Raw genomic sequence first — 27,729 nt, 5'->3', positions numbered from 1 at the left:
TTATTTAAAAATCTAGTTCATCATAGAAGTAATGACTTTACCAGATGTCATTTTATGATGGTTCTGCTAGTTACTTTCATAATAGTCCATATTCCTAGAAAAATGTGTAATTACTGTGAAAATATTATGCCAGCATTTTATGGTTATTTAGGGACATTTTTTCCATAATTGTTATTTTTAATGTTCTACTCTTCTTCTAGACTTCAAACACATCGTGTACTCATGCATAATATATTAATATGCTAGAATTTTAAGGACACAGTTTATTGTAGGTATTGCGTTGACAAAGCATGATAAGTTATACAGAGTTTCTAAAAGTTTACCCGGAATTAATTGTAGAGATGATTACATTCATAAAAATGAATAATAAGGGACAGCTAACTTCAAAAGTGAGGCCTAGTGATGCTGATCAGTAGGCCTGGTCCTCTAATGTTTTACCGCAGTCATTATTTTTCATTCCTTTTTCTTCTAATGGCTCAGCTGCAGTGACAGAGGGTTGTTTGCAGTGATTGACAGACTTTTTCCAAGATAGTATCCTCTGAGTAACAAAACTATTTAAATATTTAAACAGCCCTGAGAGAAAAGGAAGTAAAGGAGGCGAAAACAAGCAAACGTTGTGGAAAACGAGGGAGGAGGGCTGTGGGCTTAGGAGGAAGTTGTTGTAATTAAAACCCAACCAAAGAAATGGGAATAGTTTTTCCGTCTTCCGCCGATAATTAACTCCATACGCCCAAACAGAACGAGAGTAAACATCAAATTAAATAAATAAAAACACCCTTTATGTGAAAGGAAAGCAAAAGGGCGGCGTTGCTGAAAATGCCAAAATATTGCTTGTTCAAATCTTTGTTATGTGACATGAATTAAGGGAAGTGTGCCGAAAAAGCATCTGTTTTTTATTTATGCTATTGAGGCGTTTATTAAAAGAAATTTTCAAAGGGCACAGCGAGAGGCCAAATATCAGACACAGTAGGGAGCAGCGAGCAAATGTTAACACTGGCATGGTCTGAGGGACCGGGTGCGGCGGATCAGTGTGGCAGAGAGGTGCGGAGGGCGCCAGGAATACTAAGAGAGGAGATGAGAAGGCAGACTGCGTCTACATATGGAGCTCACTGCTGGAGACATGAAAGCCCCGAATGCAAATACGGGGGCAGAATCACACAGACGTGTCTGTCGATGACTGCAGACTAATGAAAGTGGAATTATTTTTAGATGTGATGTGTGTACTGTGCGTAAATTGACATTTTTCCTCTTTAAACAGTTTCATGTATGTATCAGGCAGAAGAGTTATTGACCTGTAAGTTAATGGGGGAATGTAATCAAGTTTTATACCTGCATCCAGGGATTTCAGATTCCTTGATGCTAATTATATGATTTTTGCTTTATCCTTGCAATGAAATGGTGGAGCAGAATATCATGTACATCCAATGCAGTACTCAACTGAACTACATTCTGCAGAATTCATGTGGTCTTATAGAATTACAGCAAAGTTCTGGTTCTGAACTCAAAATTCAATCAAAATCCGATTGTATAATAGATGCATTGCAATGCAGACATGGAAGATTCTGCATAGATGCAGTGCAGAACATATCGATTATATCATAATGACATTGCTTGGTTATTTTCTGGTGGCGGCATAAAAATTCTTGTTAAAAAGTAGAGCCGGTAGTGACTGTGACTGTCTGACCTGAGTACAGTGTTGGAAGGTTTGAATCTCAAACTGCCAAGCTGCCACTGAGCAAAGCACCGTCCCCACACACTGCTCTCCAGGCACTTGTCATGGCTGCCCACTGTTCACCAAGGGTAATGCAGGGTTAATGCAGTGGACACATTTTGTTGTTTCACTGTGTGCTGTGCTGTTTCACAATGACAATCACAACACTTTCACTTACAGCACGGCATTACGCGGCACCCGGTGGTCTTGTTCTTGCAGCATGGTCAAAGTTGAAATTTGTTTAATATTTGTATTTTCACGCAGCCGAAAGAATCAAAGTGAGATAGTGTGTTCTTAGTGCCACTTCAATACACACACATGAAGCAGAAAACTCTGATCTTAACAGTCTCTGACTGTCTGGACACTCGCAGAGGTCCAAGGAGGCGCTCCGGAAAGAACGAGAATTTCACAGTTATAATAATGCTTTCTATTCATTATGCTTACAGCACCTCAGTTCCACCACACCTGGGCAAATGTCGGTAACCACTGGTACATTACACATACCAAAATGACTGCTTTTATGTAATATATAATGGACTAATAAAGGGACCACATGAGCTTGGACCAGGCTGCTCGGTTTCTCTGCTTGGTGGAGAGTTGATCGGCAGACGATTAACTCCGTCCGTGGCATAGGGCCGTGTGCGTTTAATGGATTTCTACCAGAATATATGACTGTTACAAGGTGAGCGCAGACTGAATGCAGACAGTTTTATTGTAGCAAATCTAAGCATCCACATAGGTGTACTCTCGTATTTGAAAACATCATGTGACCATGTGGAAAATGTATGGAATGCATCGTGATGCATTGTAATCTTTGAGACCAGTGAGGGTTCACACCTCTAGTTGTTTCACAGGTACAGTACATTTCAAGCCTTTTGATGTTTGAATTGGTATTTTTTTTATGTTCTGAGTGGTGAGTGGCAGATGGATTGGTACATGGATGCTTAGAATCTAAAATTTTAGTCAATGGTAAAGAAAGGCTTTATTTCTGCATATGCATAATAAAAAGAATATATATATATATATATATATATATATATATATATATATATATATATATATATATATATATATATATATATATATATATATATATATATATATATATATATATATATATATATATATATATATATATATAAAAATTTCACCATCCCTCCCAAACCATACACACACACATGAAAGTAGTTATGGGTATCATTCACAACCTTTAATTTATAATAATATCATTATTTTAATTTTATTATTTAACTTGCTGCAATCATGAGAGACAAGACCAGGGAACAAAAGAAAAGAAAAAAAAGAGAGAAAATGAAGGGGGGGATTTTGGAGAAGGAAGAGGATAGATAATTAACACCAACAATTTGCTTCAGTACCTGATTAAACAAAAAAAAGAAACATGACACCAATGTTTGGGAGTCTGTGCAGCTTTTGTGTGAGCATTTTGCTTGGTCTAAATGGTGTCTGTGTTCAGAAGCTTCTGTTTGTTTTGTCTTGTGAATCGCGGGAGCTCAGACAGATCACAGATAAAGCCATGCTCCACTGCTGGTGCCACGTGGCTGCCGTTTAATTTACCTCTCGTTTTCCCAGCCAGTTTGTCAGCATTAGCCATCACATCAGAGTCTCGACACCATCTAAAGAAGTGTGATTGATTTCTAAAGGAGAGATTTTTGTTGGTTAAGTGCTGTTTTTGAAAGTGGATGTCATAAGCAGGAAGAAGAAACGTGTGGCTAGCACACAATCAAAAAGTCTGTGGAGAATACAGTGGCACGTTGGATGTTTCTGGATGTGCTGTGATCCTCCAGGGCCTCTGGGGAAGTTCTTAAAATCATTTATGTCAGTAAATAAAAACAAAACAAAAAACTAAATGTGTCTGAAGAGGGTCTGAAGAATTTTATCCTGGGAGGGGGAGCAAAGGAGTGAGAACAAAAATAAATAAAAAGAACAATTTAATAATCCTGTAGCCAACAGGAGAGCCAATCCTGTTTACACACACACACACACACACACACACACACACACACACAGGATTCTTCCTGTAATCACATTTTTCAGTGAGGAGACATTTTTGTTCTTTATGACTAGAGGATGAAAAATAATTAATATGTGTTGTTTGAATTGTAGGTGGCTCAGAAGGATCCGTTGATTCTTTTAACTAGGTTATTATACCATAAGAATAGTTGAGGACCTTCGGTCAAGTAAATGATTGTGCTTTTCTCTTGATTATTTCAGAGAACATAATTTTTTCCTGTTGTTGGATCTGTCATTTTCTCGCACTCTATCTTTCTCTCTCTCAACTTAAGGCTTGTACCTCAAGAGAATTGTTCTGCTTTTATTCTCCTTAAATGTAGATGAAAATAGAAACAGTGGAGCTCTTTTTTGTTTTTAAATGCTCAATTAATACGGTGCACATTTCAAAAGTGTGTACTGTGTGCAAAACGCATGAGCCTTTGGAGAATGCTAATTTGTGTGTGGGAATTGGTAAAAGTTATTAAGCCTCGCAACAATGCAAAGCCTACGTGCATACAAACACTATATGCATGTGACCCTTGCTTTTAAAGCATTATGGGAAATCTGACAGAAGACTGGACGTGTGGGTCATACACGGCCTAGTGAAGCTCCATGCTTCGAGAAACTGCTGAGTTGTGATAATAGTGTGGGGTTTTGGTTAGTCCTGACCCAAAGGACCTTGTTTTCGCACCATGGACTGTTGGGCTACAGTTCTGCAGATTGGCCCGGCGTTGCCCTGCTCAGTGCTGCCGCGCCCAGACTGTCTGCAGAGCCGGCGCATGACAACACGCGTGTTGCACCGAATTGACTCGCTCAATTTGATACGCTCTCTGACTCCATCCAGTATTATATTTCATGCTCCCCCGCTATGTCTCTCATGCACTGTCGGTAACCACTGGTGGAGCGTGTGAGACCTCCCTCCGTCCCTCCTATCCCCGCTGTACTAATCAGTTTGTCAGACCGGAATGGGTGGATCGATGCAGTGATGGCTCTGTGGAGAAGTGATGGGGAATAAAAAAATGCTCCTGCAGCCCTCCCTCATTGGACCACCTCAGCCAGCAGAAATGAGTGCTGCGGTGACTGATGGGAGAATGAGTCCTCATGAACCCCAGAGGTTTGGGCAATCATTTGCAGACTGACTTGAAATTGTGTTTCTTATTCATTTTCTTTCTTATATAGAGTATAAAGGGTCTTTATTGGATCATGAGATTAGTCACACAATGACAGTGTAAGTACCCCTAAAATAGATCTTTATGTTTCTAATCTGCATGTTGCAGACCTATAAGTGAACCTTGTGTGAGTAAATGGCACTTAAATCTTTTCACTTCCATACGACTGTGAATGTCATTTTCATAATTCACAGATGCCGGCTTCTTCTAAGGCCAAATCGACAGTGCCAAGAAAAACATTTTTACAGACTGATTATCATGAACCCACTCAGTCTTCCACCAGGCGTCTTACTGCAGATCTGGGAAATGAGCAAAGTGCCTCCATTTATTTACATATTAATTCATTTCTGTCCAATGTCACAAATTTATAAAGTGACACATCAGCCAAATCACATGCTGCATATGCTATGCTGTCACATGTGAAAATAAAGCAGTACAGCTGTGCCTCCTACACACACTCTCTGACACACAAACACACACACACACACACACATACACTCACAAGCTGTGTGAGGCCCTTTTGGCCCAGGGATGTGTGTCTCCTCTAACATACTACTAAATACCAGAGACATCAGCAGCAACAGGAGAAGACCAAACCAATTTAAAGTGCATTGGCCTTTAGGCAGCACCTGCTCTGAAATACAGCCCTACCAATTAGGAGAAATCTTTAAAGATCAGGAAACATGAGATTTAACATTTTACTGGTAGCCTGAAGCTTTGACGCAGGCCAAGTTTTTTTTTTACTTGATTATTAACTTTTTAATACTGTAGTTTTGGAATTGAAAATGGCTGAACTTGCATTGATTTCTGACTTTAAGGATCCTGGAGAGTTCAAAAATGAATACAAGAACATACACATATAACACATATAAGCCAACAAAACAATGGCTCTAAAACAGGCATCTTTTTTATAACCCTGCATGGTAATAAATTGATAGTGGAACTAGCAAACCTGCAGTTAGCATTTTGTAGTGCACTATCGGTGAGATTCAAGATGTCATCTCCCTTTGAATGTCAACCACGTCACACTTTAAATTAGAGCCTGTAGCAATTATGTAGCTCACAAGAACACAGACAACACAGGGAAAAAATAATACCCACATGCCCAGGCCGTTGGTTCCATCAGCGACACGGGCGAGCCACTCCACAAAAGCCCCCCTGCCGAAAGCTGTCAGCCGCTCTCACTGTGGCCACGCATTTATGTGTCAGAGCAAGGATGCAGTTCCACCAAGGATAACCAGTATAAACGCTCTGCAGTTACACTGGGACACTTTCAGTTTGTCTTTTTTTTTTCCCTTTAAGGGCTTAACCCCATCAACGTCACTCTCACTCTGTGTGTGCATTTTGTATTTAGCGAGGACCAAACCTAGATGCTAATTCCCCTGCTCCAGCCTCAAAGAGAAGTTTGATGTGATCCTGCCTATCGCACGATGAAAAAACTGGCAGTACCTAGTTGCTTGTTTTAAAAATCAACCGTGTGTAGTATGTCAAGGAAAGGTACTCTTCCAAGACTATTTTCAAGGATGTTCCCCATATGTGTTTGAGCAAGGGTGTGACCTTTTGAATCATCTGCAGCCGTGCTCTCTTTCTGGACTGTTCTCCAAATATTAGCAAGGAGTATTGCCAGACCTCTAAAGGGCTAAACAACGATTGAGACAGAGCTCATGCACAATGAAAGCGAAGTGATTGTCATTGTGAAGCACAGCACACAGTGACACAACGAAATGTGTCTGTAGCTTTTAACCAATCGCCATTGGTGAGCAGTGGACAGCCATGACAGACTCCCGGGGAGTAGTGTCTGGGGACAGGAGGAAAGGGGGAGATCAGTTCACTGCAGTGCTTTTCTGTCATGGAACTAGGCAAACTGTGGTTAGTGATGTCATGAATTGATGTCATGATGTCATGTTTCCAACCATGTCAAAGTATTAAAGCATCTTTCAGGGGTTATTAAGTGCTACATGCCACGTAATCCTACATGGTTGGAGGAGGCTTATCTTATTGTTTCGATGCAAGAAGATGCTGAGATGATCAACTTTTTAAATGCAGTATTAAAATATGAGGTCAAAAGAATTGGCTTCTGAAGAATTGCTTGTACATTTTATTGTCTTCCCCCTGTAATTCAGCCAAATCAGTTTTGACTATAATGCTGCAATGCTCAGGACTAAAAGGCATGATTTAAAAAAATGTCAAGCTATTTCAGTAACATCTCTTTGGTTTCTGATTTCAGAGTATCAGAATGATGTAGTGGCAGTGCTTTGCTCAAATTTTTTTACAATTGACACTAACTGCATTTTATTAATGCTTTTTTAAATGGTCAGAAAGGGGTTATTGACCTCCCAGAAAGACTCAGCGCCTGTGTGAAAGACCGTGTAGTCTAGTATTTGGATTTTACCTCTACTTTTGGGGGGTTTGTTGATTTAAGGCTTTGTGTGAATCGGATTCTTGTCGGATTGAGTGCAGGGTTATAGGAGAAGCTGTTCTCTGCTGGTAAAATCCATTCCCTGTGCTTTCTTCTTTTACTATTCATAACAGACTCACACAAACACACTCAGATGTAAAGCATTCAGGAAAAAGCCATTAGCTACTGTGTAACGCTTTATGCGAAAGGGTGCTGTCAGCCCTGTACTGCGTCATGAAAGAAGTAATCTGCGTGTAGCCTTACTTCTCACACGCACCTCCGGTCCACCTCCGATGAGGCCATCGCATTGTGCCTCTGACTTGTCAGGGAGAGCATACTGGGTTGAGTGAGTGTCTGCATCTGCTCTAATGAGACGAGCTTCAAAATAGAAAATATGAGCAAGTCGGGTTGAGTGCACGTCGGAGCCTGAGGTCCCAGTTTTAGGTTTTGCTTGTGAGTCTGAGACGATGGGTAAGGTGTTTTGATTCCTTATCTGTTGTTTTTCCCCTTTTTGCTGTGTTATTCAGTTTATCCCCCTCCCGTGTATGCATCATTTCTCTTACGTTATCTTTAGCTTGCTCTCTTTTTTTTTCCTTTTGGTCTAGCCTTCCCTCACAATATCTTCCTTTTCCTTTGTTCCCCCACACTCGACTCACCTTTTTTTTTTTTTTTTTTTTGGCTCTAAATTCTGTCTTGTTACAAAAACCCTGCAATTTATTTACAATTTGTTCTCTCTGGCTTCTATATCAGCAAAGTAATATGCTGCCTCGTTTAAAATACATTTGCTGCTGCGACTTTATTTTGCAAAGATGATTTTTCATCTGCACTCGGTCTTTTCTTTTTTTGTTTCCATGTGTGTAGAAGAATACATAATGGGCATGTTTTTCCACTCAAATAAATATCCTTTGTAATGATGGAGGAGTATGAGATGAATAATAAAGAGAGAAGGATGGGGAAGATTATGAGTGTCACTTTATCTTGCAGTGTGTATGTGTGTGTGTGTGTGTGTGTGTGTGTGTGTGTGTGTGTGCACTAAGGGTTGTAAAAGCTACAAATAATCAGTGATAACTGTGTGTGTGTGAGAGGGAGCGAGAGAAAGGGAGAGCCTAAACATACACTTGCTTTATTGTCCTTGTTTGGAACTGCACAGCATGCTGGATCTTATGTGAGGTTTGGGGTTTTGCATGTGGCCTTGTAGCTGTGTAGCTTCAGTTGTTCTGGCACCATAACTAAATATATGCACATGGTCTTGTGTTACTCATCCTGGATAAGAGCATTTGTGATTTGAAGTGTTGTTTAAATGTGCTTTCTCTGCACTACTCACCTTTATGTTTTGAATAGCTGGATCCTCGTCACATTTTATTGAGAGGGCCAATTCAACCCCATAAAGTTAACCAAGATTCAAATATTCACTGAAGATAGCACAATTTCACAGTCATAGTGTTAAAAAAAGATCTAGTACGTTATATTGTACAAAGTGGTATGGTCCTTACCTTCAATCAGATACTGATAATATCAGCTTCCTCCATTCCTGCTGTGTGTATGTGTGTGTTCCAAATGGTCAGTTCAAACCAACAGCGTCTGCCTGTTTCGAGGCTTTGATTCTATTGGTCATTCGAAAATGTCTCATGGCTTGCAGCAGTCAAAGTGCAACTCATCTTCACGAGACATGGGTCACATCCAACAAATTTCTTAATTAATTGCCAGTATCGCTATCTACAAGGCATTTGTGAGTATTTTGTGAAATGTGCATTTTTGTTTTGTGGAAGAAAAAAATGCATACACATGTGCAAAAGGCTATTAAAAATGTTTAATTAAGGTCTGTTTGGAATGAAAACTTCCTGGTAGTGGTGTACAGTGCTTTTTGACCTCTTCTTGTGTATCTGATTAGGAAAAAAAAGCAAACACCTCGTGGTTGATTGGAACCTAGCAAGGAGTGTTGAGCTGTCAAATATCACATCACTCACACTCGTTCAATCAGTCTGAATCACTCAGCCCGTTTCCTGGTCTATAGCCATTCTGAGGTACCAGTCCTTAGGCACACCACCTGTTCACAAGGAAACTATCTGCAATTTTATATCTGTTGTATTTCTTTTTAATTAATCTTTTTAAAATTTGAACTTTCCAAATAGTCCACAATGATCAGCTTTAATCAGAATCTGTGTGTGTATGAGTGAAAGAGACAATTGAGGGTGGGAGCATTAGCAGTGGTATATTTGTAATAATGTAAGACTCCACTGCTGCTATCTGCTACACTTGCTGGTTGATGGCAGGATTTGATATCAGCACCCAGCCGCTATACAGAGATTGATTAACTAATGAACCCCGACCTCCCTCTGGACTATTAATTGGTTTGCTGCATAATGAATGTCTGACCATCGGGGTGTAGGAGTACAAGGTTGCAGGGGAGCGACTGGTTTATTGCAGGATTCTATTTTAATTAGACAATAACTACCTGATGAAGGAGTGTTTCACACTGTTAGAGTGAGAAATGCCAGAGCAGGGTGCTGGAGTTAATTTGCTTGATATTTATCATCATCTTACTCTGAATTAATTAATAAATTATTCAGAGAAATCACAAGTTTGAACCTACACACGTCTACACAGTGTGTATACTCTCTCTATTGTGCATTCCTTCTTCATGCTCGAAGATCTAAACATTTGTCTTTTTCTTTTTTGTTTTATCTATGTATTTCTGCAAATCTTGAGGATGCCACAGTGGCAGTGCAAAAACAGTTGTGTATATGTGTCCACAGGGTGGTGGTGGTCTGCTTCTGTGTGCCAGCGTCGGCCCTGCAGACACCAGTGTGAGAGAGATTGAAGCTTTGTCCATACATCAAGCCCTTAACGAGGCACGCTGCTACACACAACCACGCTTTCATGTGTACAGTTTAAAGAAAGATGTATAAGCATACGTTCACCTCTGCCACGCTCGCCTACTTCATGCTTCCTACTTCATGCATCACAAGGCTCCTCCGCTGCATCTGTGGCCATGCTTGAGGTGCCTGGTTAATGCATGTGGTTTTATGGTGAATAATGCATTCTGCTCCAGCCTGTAGCAACGACAATGCAATAAGTCATGATGACTCGATCAATAGAGCATATGTTAGTCCAGAGAGACTCTCCACCACTGTGAAGCTTATTAGGTAAAGTTTTTATTTTTAATTTTTTGGTTGAATATGTGCGAGTGCATGCACAGATGGATGTTTGGTATGTAACTATTCATCTCTTTCTTTCTCTCTTTCTCTCGGCCATATTGCTCTGAATCAGCCAATTTGCTTCAATTACACTGAGTACATGAATTCTTAATGATGTTCGTCCAGCATGGCGACCGATTGGAATTAATTCATTAGTCTTCCACATCCTCTAGTTTCTGCTTCCATTCAGCTGTACACAAATGCTTCAATTACACTCACATTTTTAGGTTTAAAAGGGTCAACTAATTTGAGTGACAAAATATTTTCTCAAGTTTATATAGTTTTTCCACTCGCTTCTGTTGCATTTATTTTTATTTCACTTATTTTCTCACCTTATTTTCCTTTCTTGCTTACAAAAGTCTGTGAAGTTAGTCTTCCAGCCATGGACTCACGTAAGTTTATGAACTTTTTCCTAAGTATTTATATATAGTTGGTGTTGTACTGCATGTGTGTGTACCTCTGTCATAGCTGCTCTGCCCTGCCCCCTTCTAACAGACTTTCGTGTTGAATGTCAGCTTTGAAGATTTACTTGTCAGGAAGGCTAGGTATCAATCTCTCTTAAAACATTCATTCCAAAACATCATTCCGACATTTACTTTTAGTTTGTTTAGTTTGTTTTTTTTTTTTTAGAGGTGGGCCATATCATATTATTCATGATAATACCAATATTTTTTTATAATTTTTTTGTGCCTGGAAAATTTAGCTTATGTACAGTGCAAAGTTACTAAAGTTGAGAATGTGAAGGCAGACATGGCTGGAAGCATTACTGCTGAAGAATGAGATAAGCTAAAATCTGGTCACAGATTTGCTAGCGATTCTTCCAGTAGTGCGAGTGGGCGGAGACCGATCCACTAGCATGAGCGGGAGCGAATAGGCGTGTAGGATGTCCTTATTGATGAATAGTTATTCAGCTCAAAAACCTGAACAATTCTAAAAAAAAATCTAACTGGACAAAAATTCCATGTAAAAGGGAAACAATGATGTGGTGTCCCTGCATAAAGTATTAATTGTCTGGTTGCAAGTTCTTTGCTAAAAAAGAACTACCAAAATTTCAGTGGGAAAAATCAGACCATCCATTTCTCCACAACTACAGCAGATCTGTGGTCCAGCGGAACCTGTGAATCTTATCTATATTTTAAAATAAAAAAAATATGATGTTAAACTTTTGTTATATTATTATATTGGTGTCATTTATTTTCCTTTTGCAATAAAGGGCTGAATTTGAAGGTATTGAGATATGTGCAGTATTGTGTATCGCAATATAGCTTCAAAGATATTGCAAGAAGAATTTTAGTAAATCCGAAATACTTTTTGTCTTTCTGCCCACCTCCCTCCATTGTGTTTAGGTGTGAATTTGTGTTATCCTCTTGCTTCTCTCATTAGGTTTTATCTTTCTGGACACAATTGATTACACAGCAGCAGTTTAATTTAGTCAGCCTTGTTTGTGAGGTGAAAATAAAGTTTTCAAATAAAATAAAGAATGAGTGAAAAGTTCTCTCGCTCTGTGATTGGACGAACTGTGCTCTTCTGACTTGGCTGCTGTGTACCGCACAGTAATTAAAGAGGGAGACAATTACCCCCCTTCCTCTGGGAGCAGGGAATGGTTTGTTCTCTTAATCTGGTGTCTTAAATAATTTAAGATGTGTGAAGAACCTCTGCACTCAGTGCGCATGCACACACACACACACACACATTCACTAACACACTTTTCCCCTCTACTGCCCAGCTTTCCTCTTCTATTATCCTGGTTTTCTCTTTCCATCTCTGTCTGTTTTTTCCTGTTAATCTTCTTTGGTGGGTGCACTAGAGGGGTTTAGCACATTTAACTTTGTTTAACTCCTGTTAAGTGCGAGTGTGTGTGTCTGCGTGTGTGTGTCTGTCTGTCTGAGGGAAAGACTGAGACCCTCTCTATTCCTGTCCTCATTCAGCTCACTCATCAGAGCACTGCAGCCCTAATCACATTCTCCACAGAAGTCACACCAAGCCAACCCCATTACAGCCTTACCGTGACCACACACACACACACACACACACACACACACTGACTCACTGACTAAAAATGCATCAGCATGCTCCCTTAAAACATACCATGTTACACTTGCCCTAAATGGACATGCACATTCACACTTACTCCTTCATAGACACACACTCCCAGTTGTTAATTAAGAACCTTCACACACTCACAGGCACCCACAAAATGAACATTCAGACACCCGCTACCACACACATACACACGCCATCCCCATCGACATCTTCAGCCAGGTCAATGTGTCAGAGCCATCCTTGGAGTCCTAATTACTACATCTCCCACATGCCTTTGTGTTGAATAATTCAGTGGGTTATTTTGGGAGTTCATGTTTGCCACGTTTTAACAATGATTGACGGTGAAACCCGCTGGTTATACTTGAGCCTGCCAGAGTGTGTGTATGTGCACATAGACACAAACACACATGCAAGTGTATAAGTATTTGAGAGGGGTTGTGTGTGTCAGGGTTATTGTCTTGAATGCTTATACATTTTCTGCCATGCATTTGTATCTTAGCACAGTTGTCCTGGTTATTTACAAGGTGGGATTTAGGTTTACCAATGCAATAGGTTGCAGGAAGGTTGTTACATATTTATAACACATAATTATGTGGTAATGTTTTACAGGTTGCTGAACCTGTTACAATGTAAAAAAAAACAAGGATTCCACAAAAAAATGACAAACCGATAAAACAACAACCCAACCCAATTTTTCAGTGTATGGGTGTGTGTGTGTCATTATGGATATCCTGTTGTAAACAGTTTCTTTGTTCTTCCACCCAATAATGTGTGCAAATGATTCGTTTTTCCAGCCAAGAGAGAGGAGGAGGAACTGGAGGAGAAGAAATCAATCAAGAAGAGAATCAAGGAGTTGAAGGTGCTGGATCCAAAGATAGCCCAGAACCTTTGTGAGTAGACATCCCTCAACTTCTTCTTCCTTCATAGTCTTTCTTGTGTCTTACTTGGTCCACATTTGGGGTCTAGAGGAAGTGACAGAAGAGCCATTTTTACACATGAGGCTGTGCGTCCACACTGAGCAAAATTATGTTGTAAAATGTTGCTTTTAGGGGATTGTTGGGTTGATTCTCACAGATGTCAGGATTAATATTACAAACCTTCAACACTGATAATTTGATTAAAACTGTGCTCTCTCTCACACATGCACACACACACACACACACACAAGCCAGCACTTGCACAAGGCTCCAGCTGTCACCCTGTCATATACATCTCCCAGGGGCTGGCACACGCAAGAATTTTCCTTTTCTCTTGCTCTGTCTCTCTTTCTCACACACACACACACACACACACACACACACACACACACACACACACACGCACACAAGCACGCACACACAAGCTTGCATCTGCCTATCTTATAAAGTGCTTCCAGGACTGGACTTTTACGCAATGTGTTGTTTTTTTCCATAGTCTGCTTTAATACATTTCAGATTCAGTAGGCAGGTCACATTTCATGCATTCATCCATCTTTTGACAATCTTGGTAAGGGTTGTCATTGCACTGCTTTGTAATCACAAGCATGTATCACATGTGCTTTGGATACAAACTGCTGGCTGTTGGTGAGTGGTGGAAAAGTCTGAACATTTTCCTGGTGGGATCATTTAAACCCACTGAGTCACCCACTCCGCTGGCTTTGATCAGGCATCTGCTGACCTTTTGTTTCATGCATTAAAGGGAAATTAGGCTGAGTTCCCAAGTCAGTGATGAATTATGCAGGCAGAAATTTTGCAGAAAAGAAGAAGGATCTGGGCTAATCAGATAAATACTCTGGCCATGCTGACATTTGTCTTCCTCTCCTCTCAATAAAGATGTAATCTTCTTCACTGTGTGTGATAGGTGAATAGATAGATTTGCTGTGTTTGTCTCAAACATCTGGACTAAAAGGGAGCAAAAGCACTGCTGTGTAATGTCTCAAGTGTGGCCCACTAATTAATGCTTCAGTTCTCCCATTGATCTGTGTATTTTAATTGTTCTCTCTCTCTCTCTCTCTCTCTCTCTCTCTCTCATTGTGTCTCTTGCTCAGCCATATTCTTGGGTTCATTTCGAATGCCTTACCAAGAGATCAAAAGAATGATATTGGAGATCGATGAAGAACAGCTTAGTGAGTCTATGATTCAGGTAAAGACCATTAAACCGAAACATTTTAAGTTTATTTCAGCTTTTCCATTCCAAGAAATCTGCATTAAATCAAACATATTGTACACTTATAATTTGTATTCATAAGTATGTCCTGCGCTTTCTGTCATTCTTGTCTCTTTTTTGTTTTCCCGTTTTATTTGAGGCTAATAACAACAGTCAAGTTTGGCATATATTTAAATAATGGCTTTGTTCATTTAAATTATAATAATGCTAAAACTCAGGCATCTTTACTAATATTACATTAACAGCCAGAGAGAAAGAAAGAAAAAATTGCGGTCTTTCAGATGAGAGTTAGTAGGTATGTTGATGGTGTGTGGCATCACCACCACCTGGCACCTTCATTACCCATCAGCCATTCTTTGCATCCACTAACTCACCTCTTTCATACGTTTCCTTCCATCACCCAGCGCGGTCCTATTGTGTCTCGCCTTATTATGTGGAAACTAGCAAGGCTGATAACTGGGCCCCAAAGCCGCATTGTTCAACTGTACTCTGTAGATGGAATGTACTGTAGACCACGCTCGCTTTTTCTACTGAAGCCATCGTCTGTTCCACACCACACTCTGTTCACCAATTAGAGCTGCAGTTCTATTTCTCCCCGAAACACACACTATCTCTCTGGTAAACTCTATGCTTTAATGAAGACGTATCCCTGTGTCTGTTCTTTTGTGAGTCTGCTCACACATTCTTGACTCATACAAGCCGAGCTCTGGAGACCCACACCTACATTCGTGTGTCCGCTCTAATAGCGCCGCAGCACTGTAGGTAGAGCCCATCACAGTGACGCCTCTGCAGCCATTTTCACTGTCTCTACGTTGCTCACTCTCATAAACGTATCTTCCAGATGCTCATTTCTGGCAAATAAAATTTAATTTCAGGAGATGGCTATATGACTGAGGCTTACAACATAAGTGCGTAAAGCTTGTGTAGGGATTTATGTGTAATAACTCTTCAGGCAACAGCATGGGAAGTAAAACAAATGTGAGGTAGGAGTTAACACCTCCATTAAAAACCAACGTAATGAGAGATAATAGGCCATGCCTTTTATTTTATTCAATTTTTTTTCAACCCCATCCCTCAATCAATGCAGCTCAGTGACCCTTTCTTTAAAGATGGATTGAGTGGGGGATTAGAGGGCTATGGTGAGACCTTTCACTTCTCCATTTTGGAGCTCCATAATTTAAACAAACACTGCAGTGTTGGAGCCAACATCAATAAATCCGTAATTAAAAATGTATTCATAACCGGAGGATATTGATGTTAACTATCACACGAAATGGATTGGTGTCCAAATGTGCGAGCAGGTACAGCTGACAGAACAATTGGAGCTCCTGTACTAAACTGGGATTCTGCAGAGAGGAGTACAGTTTTCTGTACAGTTTGATGTCTGTTATTTCTAGGCTTTAAAGACCATAGTTTTCTGTAAACAATCACAGTCTACAGATGGAAAAAAAATATTGTATTGCTGCTCAGAGAACAATAGTTTTCTCTATACACATAATATCTTTTCATGAAACTGCTTTGTATTCCTTTTTACTGCTTTGTATTCCTGATCTTTGTATATTTGTGCACAGTACTGTATATGATACTGTTTATGTTCTCTTACAATGACTCTCTTTTGGTCTTGCAGAACCTAGTGAAACACCTCCCTGATCAGGAGCAGCTGAATGCGCTGGCAAGGTACCAGTCAGAATATGGCAGCCTGTCGGAGCCTGAGCAGTTCGGAGTGGTGGTGAGTGTCCGCTTTATGCTGCCTTAACCCCCCACCCTCCCACCACGACTTTCACTTCGATCTTCCTGATGCTCTTTCCCATTGACATTGACTCTTGTGATCCCACACCTCATGCCTCTGATGCACTGTAGATGCCTCTGTGTCCTCCTTTCACACTTCGTTAAATCCGCATACCCTCAAATGTCACTTATTCACTTTTGCCCTGCCTTTTCCCATGCAGCTCCATCCACATCCTTTGAAGCACTCACATGCGCACCTGTGTTCATCCTCAAACACAATTTACTTTAGCTGAATTTGCCCAGCTGTGTAATTGAACAAATTTCTTTTGCAACCGATGCACTATTTCACCGCCTTAATTTTTCCAAGCTAGTGTTTGAGCATATAATACAGTTGAATGATGAAATAAATTAATATCACAGGGCTGTGGTGGGTTTAGTGGGTGTAGGAGACAGTAGAGACGGAGGTGTAAGCGTATCATCCTTCTGTCAAATGCGCTCCGCCATTCTCTAGTGCGCTGAACTCACAGCCTGGTAATCATGTCTCTGAAAAGAACTCCTTAAGCACTAATGCAGAAAGGGGGAAGCGTAATTAAAATGCAGACAGGCCCATCCTCCAAAGGATCGGTGAAGAAAAGAGAACACCTGTGGTCTGGTTAATAATTCCCACACGTTGCACAGGCACACACTCGGTCATACACACACACACACAGATGCATCCCAATTACGTCTTCATCGCTTTCATGAAAAGTCATTCAGCACTGGCTTTTCAAAACACACAAACACTGAGCTGCTCGGATCAAGCCCTGCGCATGCTAAACACACCAAGCTTTTGGAATCACTGCCATGTGACGTGATCCTCATGCACAGCGATACATGATTAAAACAATTTGCATCAGCCAGTGTGGGAGATGGATAGTTTAGGTCCATCAACATTTCTTGTCATCTCTTTAGCAATATGTAATGCATATACAACAAGCAGAATTAGCATCAGTGCCTGGATGTCGTTTTTTTTTTTTTTTTAAGAAGTGCAGTCAGTCCCCTCTTCACTATAAAAGGGACACTGTGACTTTGCTGTAGTCCTTCAGCTTAGTACAAATATTCCCCAATCACATGTCAAACCTGGCTGGGAATTATTAGCCGAGTAAAGGAGCTTTTTTAAGACATCTGCCCTTTGGCAGGCTTGACTTTTACCTTAATCTGGGCCTTGTTCTGCTGTTCAGGGATGAGTCATTTTTACTGTCTTCACTCTTATTCTGTTTTTTGCTCTAGCTTCCACTTTTTGCTCCCCCTCCCCCCACCACTTCTCTCACTTTCTGTGTGTGTGTGTGTGTGTGTGTGTGTGAGAGTGAGTAAATGAATGAGTGTGAGTGAATAGGCCGAATGGCTGCACACTCTGTTTACAGGGCCTTTAAAGATTAGCTGTCGACTTGTTCGTTGCTGAACCTGTGATTTGTCGCTGTTCCAGCCTTGCTCCCCAGCGGGGCGTCGCCCTGGCGACAGATAAATAACAGGGTGGGACACTGGTCGGGTGGGGCATCAGACGGATGCGCCGCTCAGGACAAAGCTCGATGCTTGACCTTGCAGATGATTCACAGCACTGATCTGTAACTGTGTGTGTGTGTGTGTGTGTGTGTGTCTGTGTGTGTAATCCTTTTCCTTTGCAGTACTTCAGTGCTAATCTGGCCGTATCCCATACACCTCCTTTATGAGTTGGGTACAAAATAGATTGCAGATCAGTTGACTCTTATGGAACTCTGATAGGTGGGCTTTATGTGTGGGACTGTGGGCTGTAGTGAAGCTGTGCTTAACTCTTTGGAGCTGGCCACTCAAGGGTGTATGTTTGTAGGGTGTAAAGTGAAGGTGATAGCCTTGAAAAACCATTAACCATACTGCAGATCTGTTGTATGTTTTTTCAATCCAATTTTCTTATGTCTATTGGAGCCCATACTATAGTGTGGGCCTGTGCAGGTGAAGACGTGTTATGAAGTGAGTGAATTAAAAACTTAAAACAGAGACATTACTATTACTGATTAAATGACTTTGTGTGTTTGTGTGTATGGCTGTATTGTATTGCAGTGTCTTGCAGGCTGTGGGTTTTTTTTAGCAATTTTTTTCATATACTTTAGCCTACTTTTAACACATTTTAATATATGAACCAAATCTGCATTTGTAATGCTGTTGTGTTCAAAAATGGAATCACAGGGGGGGTCAGGTGAAAAATCTTGATTGGTTTGAAATGAGGTTAAAAACTTTAGATGGGAATCATGAATAATTCTGTTTTACATCCCACTACCACATTTCAAATCTTTTGAAACATTTATTACTAAGAGTGCTTTGAATTAAAGTCTGTTTCATCAAGGATCAGATGAAGGCTGATTCCAGATTACCTACATTTATAAATTAATCTATCATGACTTCTTACTAGTTTTCACCTTTAGAAATTATTGTTGTGGTGGCACTTGGATCATTGCAGAAATGTGTACACACACGCTGATGTACAATACAGTTTAATAAAAATGATCCATACCTTGCCATGCACTAATCAGAAAATCTCACTTTTTTTATTTTGAGTCATGGTAAAAAACTGAATCTTATTCAATAAAAACAGGATTATTGATTCAATAAATCCATAAATTAGTTAATTTCAGTTTAGGCTGTCCAAAGGCTGGGCGATTATAAAATTCAGTTTGATCTCGGTGATCAGCTTCTGGCAGTTTTCTCGACCAACAAATAAGTGTGAGCTTTGCACGGTAGAGAGAAGTACATGTAACAGAATGAGAGAGAGAGAGAGAGAGAGAGAGAGAGAGTCTGTACATGTGTATCACTGGGTTAACTACTGATATAGCCTGTGCTAGAAAAAGAACATTCTGATTGGATTATTTTGCTAAGTAAGGCAATCAGATTTCATTGTGGGCAGGCTTTTATTTTATATTTCGAGGATTGAAGTTATTGTAACTTTGAAAACTGATAACTGTTATTGGTTCAGTGGAGGATCATGGCAGAGGTAGAGTGTCCAAAAAATATTAATTTAAAAATGCATTTCACCTCAGACTAAAGGTTTTGAAAGTTTTTTTTCTCAGGTTGGGATGTACTGGCTGCTAAGGCACTGGAATACGAAGGCAACGTGTGTACCATGTTACGTGGTTCACTGCGTAAAGCCAGAAAAGAGCGAAATGGCGGAGCTGAGTAGGGCAGCAATAGTTGTGATTTTATATGTTAATAAACTGTTTATTATTTCTGGTGTGTTCGGTTTCAGTCTGGCAATATCAGAAAATTTTGATAAATTTGATTGAAACGTTCAGTATGGGAAAGATATTTATTTGCCATATTGTTCAGCGCCAGACACATTTTCTATTACATTTAGTTGGTAATAGAAATTTCCAATCCTTAAAACACAGGATGTATGAGGACAGTGAGCCTTGTGTTTCTCTTCTGTATGGCTGTCATGGCCTGTCGTCTCCTCCTGCTCCTCTTCACACTCCTGAGAGTGTATGTGCACGCATGCATGCCTATGCCTTCTCTGGAGGGTGCAAACATTAACTAAACCAACCAAAGTTAATAATACACAATTATGGAAAACAGCTCTGAACATGCTAATCTTGGCTTATTGAGTTACTTATTTGCGCACCAGGTTTGCTGTTGCTGATCCAGTTTAAAGCTGACAAATTAGACCCCTGATCCCACAGAGTGGGTGGGGGGTGGCTTATGTTTTGGTTTTATGTTTAAAGGAAAATTAATAACGAAGCAGAAATTATCTGCTGCTCTCTTTCAGAAAATACTACTTTGATATAAAAAAAAAAAAACTCAACAGATATTTTCTTCATATAATTTTGACCAAACAGAAGCTACAGCTCCAAACCAGCAGACTGATTCACTGCACCTGCCCCCACTGCAGAGACCTGAGAAAAATGCAATATTTCCCAATTTAGCATAATTGTATAAGAACGGCAATTCTACACTGCCTGCTGTACATTCCGCCCATCCTCTCCTCACCCCACGGACGTTCGTTTGCCAATTAACTCACTGGGTCTGATCCCAAATCTGATCATTGCCAACATCCATTACAACTGCCTAGCAACACCAAAAAGAAAGTAGTCCTTACGTAAATACCTTTTTAAATGCTTGTCACAAAAGGATTGGGCAAATTGCAAAAGTTGCCAAGTAATTTAACTCTGAAAACGTTATCTACTCACTACAACTTTATATTATATTTTAGTCTGAAGAGGATTTTTTCCCCCCACCCAATTCATTTTTTGAATGTATTTTCCCCACTCTTCTGCTGTCCATCGCAGTAGCAGTGGGGATGCAATGTGCACCAAATCATGACTCTTTTCAGAGCAAGTGGTGAAGAGCCAGCCCTGTGTCACCGGCAATATTTTACATCGAACTCGCTCTTTCAAAAGCGTCCCTCTGGGGCTTGACACTTTGGAGCCCCTTTTCATTCACTCTCTCTTCCGTCTCTTCCTAGATGAGTGGGGTGAAGCGGCTGAGGCCTCGTCTGAACTCAATCCTGTTCAAGCTGCAATTTGAGGAGCAGTTGAACAACATTCGACCGGACATCATGGCAGTGAATGCCGCATGTGACGAGGTCCGGAAGAGCAAGAGCTTCAGTCGACTGCTGGAGCTGGTGCTGCTGACTGGGAACTACATGAACACTGGCTCCCGCAATGCCCAATCCTATGGCTACGACCTCGGCTCCCTGTGCAAGGTGATATTATGGTGGCAGGCTAGGTGATGTCAACTCTGTGTGTGTGTGTGTGTGTGTGTGTGTGTGTTTGAGAAGTAATAAAGGATAAAACCTTGACCTGTCAAGTAGCTGTGAATTATACAGCTGATGTGACACATTAGAAACCCAGCAGTGCTTATTTGACACTGTACCTTGACTGACACTTTCACTGTTGGGGAATGGATCTGTACACCCCTCTCCATCATTGCTCCAACTCAAAACTCCCAAGTTTTTTTTAGTGAGACACATAGCCATAATCATGATCATCTGATTCATTTGAAATCAGTTTTGAAATTTCAGGAAATCTAACCAGACCAGAGCAGACATGATCTGCTTGCTCATTTAATCACCAGGTTTTTCCAGGTTGTCCTGCCCTACTGAAATACAACTTTATCTGTACCATTACAAATATTTATTTGATCCATTGTGTGCTTCTTATCTACTTTTCATCATGGACATTTCCTTCTTGCCATGAATTATTTCTTTCTATAGTGTCATGACTTCTTAATAACTTTTTTCTTCCAGGGTTTTTCTTAGTCTTTTAGTCTTAGTCTTTCTTAGTTTTTTTTTGCTTGGTCATAAATAGATAAGGTTAAGATTTATGATCTTCTGACTGAACTGAAGGTTGGGGGTGCAGACCATGACAACCATGTATGGTTTTGAAGTTACTGTGATTCTGCTGTTGTGCAGTGTCTCTCCCATAATGCTGCTCACATCTCTCACTGTGTCCCACACTTTTATGTCACCTTGACCCTATCGGCTGACCCATCTTAAGTGCCTTTCCCAATGAAACACACTTTAAGAAGAAGTAGAAGTTTATTTGATTTAACACTATCAGAAACTGGGGCGCCAGCTATCACCTGGTATCTATCAAAGCTGGAGAGACTAAAAAACACTTTGGTTCTCTTCATCTGGGCACGAGAGATAGCTTTGACTTATGTGATAATGCTAACTGCAGTGTGTCTCTGTGCCTTAGTGACCTAAAGGCCCTGTCAGTGCCAAATCCGTACCACTTGCCCGATCCTCAAAGGTTAAGGGTAGGGTTAGGCCACTAACTTGTTGGCTTTCAGACTACAGTTACATTTAAGGCATTTGGCAGACGCCCTTATCCAGAGCGACTTACAATGAGCTTTCAAGTTACCATCGATGAAGTGATCAGTTCTGGTTCATCGTTGTATTCATCCTTTTTATTCACTCTTGTTGTAGATTCTGTACACAAGTTAGACAATAAGAAGGTTACAATTTAATCGAAATATTCTCTAAAGAGGAAGGTCTTGAGCTGCCGTTTGAAAGTGCTCAGTGACTGAGCTGTTCTGACCTCAAAGGGAAGTTCATTCCACCACCGAGGGGCCAAGACAGAGAAGAGTGTAGATGAATGTCTTCCTTTTACCTTTAGCGATTGGGGGGACGAAGCGAGCAGTACTGGAGGCTTGGAGTATACGAGGTGCATTGGGAGGTATAATAAGGGCTGTGAGGTAGAATGGGGCTACTCCATGGGAGCGTAGCAGAGGGGTGGTGTGGGAGAATTTCGGAAGGTAAAAGATCAGTCGTGCTGCTGCATTTTGTATGAGTTGTAGAGGTTGGATGGTACTTAGTGTTAAGCCAGATAGAAGGGAGTTGCAGTAGTCCAGTCATGAGATTACTAAGGACTGAACCAGTAGTTGGGTGGCCTGTGTTGACATATAAGGACTGATTCGTCTGATACTGTAGAGAAGGAATCTACGAAAGAGAAGGAGAGTTGGTTGTCTTTTGTTACTCCTGGGTTGCAGGCTGTTGTGAGCTGTGAGTTATCCATGTAAATAGCAAGATCCTGATGTGGTGAAGAATCTGCTGGAATGAATATTGGTTCAGTTTTGGTGGGATTGAGTTTGAGGTGGTGGGCTGCCATCCAAGATGAGATGTCAGTTAGACATGCAGAGATTTTGGAAGCAGCATATAGATCAGAGGGAGGAAAAGAGAAGATGAGTTGTGTGTCATCGGCACACACGACTACACACGATCGGGCAAATGGTATAGATTGGGTGCTGTGACAGTTGTTTGCTTGTAAATGTGAAATTCAGGGCATATAGGAGTAGATTTCAATTCCTTCTCACTCACTCCCTCAATTCCTCCATCCATAGAAGCATAGGAGCAGGGCACTAGTGAGACAACTCCCAACTGAGGAAGAGTGAGAGATGACACTGAGTCGAAAGTATTCAGTGCATTCAACACACCTTATGGTCATCCTTCTAAAAATACACCCTGGTTATGTCTCACCCCAAGCCTCGAGAGAGGAAAAGAGTGTGACAGACAGACGAAGACTGTTCCACGAACCATGATGCTGTCAGTCTGTCGTCATCATCCTGATAACAGCCTTCTGTTCTTATACCCTTATCTTAACACCCAAAGAGAAAAAAAGTTGCATTGCAGAGATATGAGCAATGAGGTATGGTGCTGAGCCACATCTGTCCAAAATGATGATTGCAACTTGAATGGTGATTAGAATTTTGACTGGTGCATCCATGATCAGTAGGGCTTTACACTAGAAATGCTGCAACATCTGCACAACATCCAACTTTCAGACAAGCGTTGAATGGACACAACTGGTTGAGATATCAAGACTCTGTGCTTAAAATATATTATCTTATATTGTGTGAAACAATGCACAGGTAATTATGATATAGGTAACACATCTCATAGTTGTTCTAGGAATGAATACATGCAGTCTATGCAAACTTGTTAAGTAACCTTTATTGGTTCCTTTAATTTTTTTAGTAGGAGGCAGCTTCTTTTTGTTCATTTAGATTTAATAGCCATTACTTCATCATGGAAAATGAGCTCAACTCCACTTCAGTCGGCTATGATGAAATGATCTTGTATTTGTCTGTGATGCCTATGTGTCCAGCCAAAGACCCTACGGACTTCGTGAGAAGCAGAAGTCCTTATTCTGGGATTTGCCCACTGACTGCACAGGAGTGTTTACTGGAGATGGGGGAGAGAGCTGATGTAGCCCTTCTTATTCACCATCATCTCTAAGTCTTTGTCAGTCCTTCTGAGGCCTGGTCATACCACAGTTTGAGCTGATCAGATGTGTCTCATTCCACAGCTAAAGTGGAGCAACTGTTATTAGCATTTGCAGGCTCACATGGTCACATTTGTTTCATGGGGGTAATTAAGACATTGTCATGGTAAAGTCTTAATTAGCAGTGCTTATAATCGAGTTAGATGATAAATTTCAGGAGTGGTACATGTAGCTTGCATACTTTAATTGCATTTTCAAGGTCAAGTCCTCCCTCCTTTGTAATTCCAGGAGAATAACATTTCAGCCTGATGTGGCGCTTATGAATGGACTGTAACAAAACATTGTAGTCAAACTATTTCCTTAGGTGAAACACAGTGACACTTGAGAACAGCCGAAGTGTAGTTACAAATCTGGCCAATTCAGATTTACATATTGTAAGACCTAGTGTTTGTATAAATTCACTCCTTCCTCTAAAAACATGCTGCTGTCAAATCAAATCTGCCAGTGATGTCTTCCTTTCCAGATGTTCTTTTAGACTTTTCTTTTTCTTTGTACCAATATTTTTATTTTCTGATGTGTGATATTTGAGCATAAAATGTATTTGCCTGGACATTAACCTTCTTTGTACTTTAACATCATCCTCTGTCTTTCATTCTCTCAGTTGAAAGATACAAAGTCTGCCGATCAGAAGTCAACACTGCTCCACTTCCTGGCTGAAGTGTGTGAGGAGAAGTTTCCTGAAGTGCTTCGGTTTGTAGAGGACTTTCAGCATGTGGACAGAGCCAGTAGAGGTGAATCACCATGACCTCATTTTGGCCAAGCTAAACATTTGACTTGTTGAATATGTAGGCTACAATATACATGCAAAAACATACCATGTATTGTGTCTGTACTTTTCTGACTCAACTAATACAGAGTGGGGTTTCTGCACAACCATAGTAAATAAATATAGTAAGTATTGCTGCAGAGCTCCAGAGGAACTATAGCATGATCCGACAGAGGCCCATCTGAAAGTGAAGTGATTGTCATTGTGATACATAGCACAGCACACGGTGCACACAACGAAATGTGTCCTCTGTGGACATTAATAATTTCAATTAAAAAAGCCCACAGCACACCAACTCTCTCTTACCCCTTCCTTCACACTCACAGGTCAAGTGTCCGACATTTTAGACATGCTTGTCATCTTGTAAAGGCCCTAAGTCAGATCGCTTCACGAGGGAAATATTAATTAAAACTATATTCGTAATGATCATTGCCATCATACTCTGGATTAAAGAAGCCTCCAGAGCAGAGAGCAGGGAATGCACCCCAACACGCGCCTGGTGTCAGAGTTTACCCTTCTGCCGGCTGTCGTGAGAGTGGCTGCGCTCAGTAAAGCTAATTAAAGGCTCTGGTGACTAATGGAAGTTGTAGGGCATGCCACTATTTAGAATCTCCGATTCTCTCTTGCCCTTGAGTCTAAGATAATGCCCCAGCCTCTCTGTGTGGGACTAATGATGTTACGCTTGAAGTTACGTTGCCTTTGGCAGGGTTTATTTTGGAGAGGGGTCACCAAAAACAGAAGCAACCCCGTTTTCAAGCTGACAGGAACTTAGTAATACTTCCACCCTCTCTCTTCGCCCTCCAGCTTCATTTAATGAACATTAGTTAACCTAGAATGATTACTCACAATTATTCACTATCTGATTGACAAAGTAATTGGATAATGTTGATTAATTATTAGGCGCTGATTCCATATTCAGACAGATCAACCAAGTCTTCATAAAATATCAGTTTAAATAATCTTAATCAGAATGTTCTTTTCAGATCAAATTGGGTTTTTATTACAGTAGACCTTCCTGATCATCAACAGAATGTTATGCTCCAGCCAAAAAACATTGCTTGCAGCATCTTGTTTTGGATACAATATACAAAAGTGTATGAAAAGCTTGATGAAATGACTACTTCTTAGCTATTAAAGCAAATGTTGGCCTGGTGTTACTGGACATTTAGCATTGCCATTGCACACATGCATAAGAATTCAGATCTAGTATTCAAATGGTACGATATTTTTTCCCCTCACAAATATTTTTTATAAAATTAAGGGTTCTCATTGGCAGTGTATTTTGACCTGGGCTTAACAACCTGGGCTTCCTGGGAAGTTGTTATTTTAATACAAGCAAGCCCTTCGTGTATAAAATCTTCCATCTCTGTGCTACAGCAATGCTGCTGTTCTTTCCTTTGGCTGCTGCTGTGTTTACGGTTTGCAGATAAGACAGAATGCCCCGGGGCAGTGTGTTTTTAAAGTGCCACCCACGATCCCTCCCTTGTCTCTCTTTTGCATCTCCTGTTCTTTAGCGCTCATGCTAAACTGAGTGTCCCATCACTCCCGCCTTTCCCCCGGCTACATCTTCACCCCTGTTCCTATCTTATTATAGCTCCACCCCCTTCTGCATTTTGCGGCGGCACCATATGATTATGGCAGCTATTTTTCCCCCTAGTTAGTGAAAGCTGAAGTTTTCCAATTCACCAAGGGAGATTAATTTGGGTTGTAATGAATGCATACCTGTGCAATAGTCATCATTTAATATTTAAAGTAAGGATTTCAGTACAGTGAGGTGTAGGTTTTGAATCGGCACCATTCTTAATCGAGCCTGCCTTAGACTACATGATTTTAGCAACAGTTTTGAGGTATGCACATCTATTCAAGACAGAATGTTGTTTTGGAGACTGTTGTTGTACAAACACTTAAGACCTGATTAGAAGTCAGAGTTGTGTAGTGTAAGTTGTTAATTGTAGTCTCATAGTGATAAGAATGCAAAGGGTATTTCTATACCTGTTCTAGACCAGCAAGTTTCAAATTTGGCAATGGTAAGTCTAGTGTGTCAGTCTCCAGCACTTCATTCTGGTTTAACAACCTTAGCTGTGGAATGAAGGTTCTACCATCAGTTGTTGTTGTTTTTAATCCCATAATACAGATTGCAGTCTTTAGTAACACCTAGTTAAATACACTGGAAGAGCTTGCCACAGCTTGCTCTCACAGTCATTCTCACACCTGTCTTTCAGAAGCACTCTCATATCGTCCTGTATCTTTTATCTGCCATACTTTTATGTGGGATCATTTAAAAGCCTTACATATCAATGCTGGGATTGAGCCACATTTTATTTGAAACAGTGTTTATTAGAGCACGAGTGTTAGTGATGAGCAGAGAGCAAAATAAAAATCTGTCAAGATTTTCATTGTACAATGTATTGTGATATGCATCATATTAATCCACATTCAGCATCAGCATGGAAACAACAACAACATTTATTTCTTATATAGCCCAAAATCACATACAGTATGTCTCAATGGGCTTTGACAGGCCCTACAGTTGACACCCCCCACACTTGACCCTTCTGCACACAAGGAAAAACTCCACACAAAGAAAAAGGAGAGAGAAAAAAAAAAGGAAGAAACATTGGGAAGGAGTGATACAGAGAGGCACCCCCTTCCAGGGTAGAGTGAGCCTGCAAATGGTGTCAAATGGTGTCAAAGAAAGAACGAAAACATAATAATAAATCCTACAGTTGTAGGGTTGGAGAAGTCCAGGATGTAGTCCAGTGTCATGGTCTAGAT

The 27,729-nt window shown here is 40.6% G+C and overlaps 1 protein-coding gene across 7 annotated transcripts in view; it reads left to right on the top strand.

The window, feature by feature from the left end:
* diaph3 (diaphanous-related formin 3) overlaps positions 1-27,729 on the top strand; it is a 219,976-nt gene that overhangs the window by 118,300 nt on the left and 73,947 nt on the right. For 5 of the 7 annotated variants that reach the window (XM_028979066.1, XM_028979070.1, XM_028979065.1 and 2 more), the window contains 6 exons: positions 10,845-10,877; positions 13,323-13,418; positions 14,555-14,649; positions 16,301-16,402; positions 20,870-21,109; positions 24,790-24,919. In XM_028979066.1, coding sequence (XP_028834899.1) covers positions 10,845-10,877; positions 13,323-13,418; positions 14,555-14,649; positions 16,301-16,402; positions 20,870-21,109; positions 24,790-24,919 — 696 coding nt within the window. The remainder of the gene's footprint in view (positions 1-10,844; positions 10,878-13,322; positions 13,419-14,554; positions 14,650-16,300; positions 16,403-20,869; positions 21,110-24,789; positions 24,920-27,729) is intronic. The other 2 variants (XM_028979068.1, XM_028979067.1) reach the window with 1 other exon arrangement.

The sequence above is a fragment of the Denticeps clupeoides genome, chromosome 5 (assembly GCF_900700375.1).
Source record: "Denticeps clupeoides chromosome 5, fDenClu1.1, whole genome shotgun sequence".
Lineage (NCBI taxonomy): Eukaryota > Metazoa > Chordata > Actinopteri > Clupeiformes > Denticipitidae > Denticeps > Denticeps clupeoides.
Note: the sequence above shows the minus strand (reverse complement) of the source record. Positions and strands in the feature narration are given on the sequence as shown.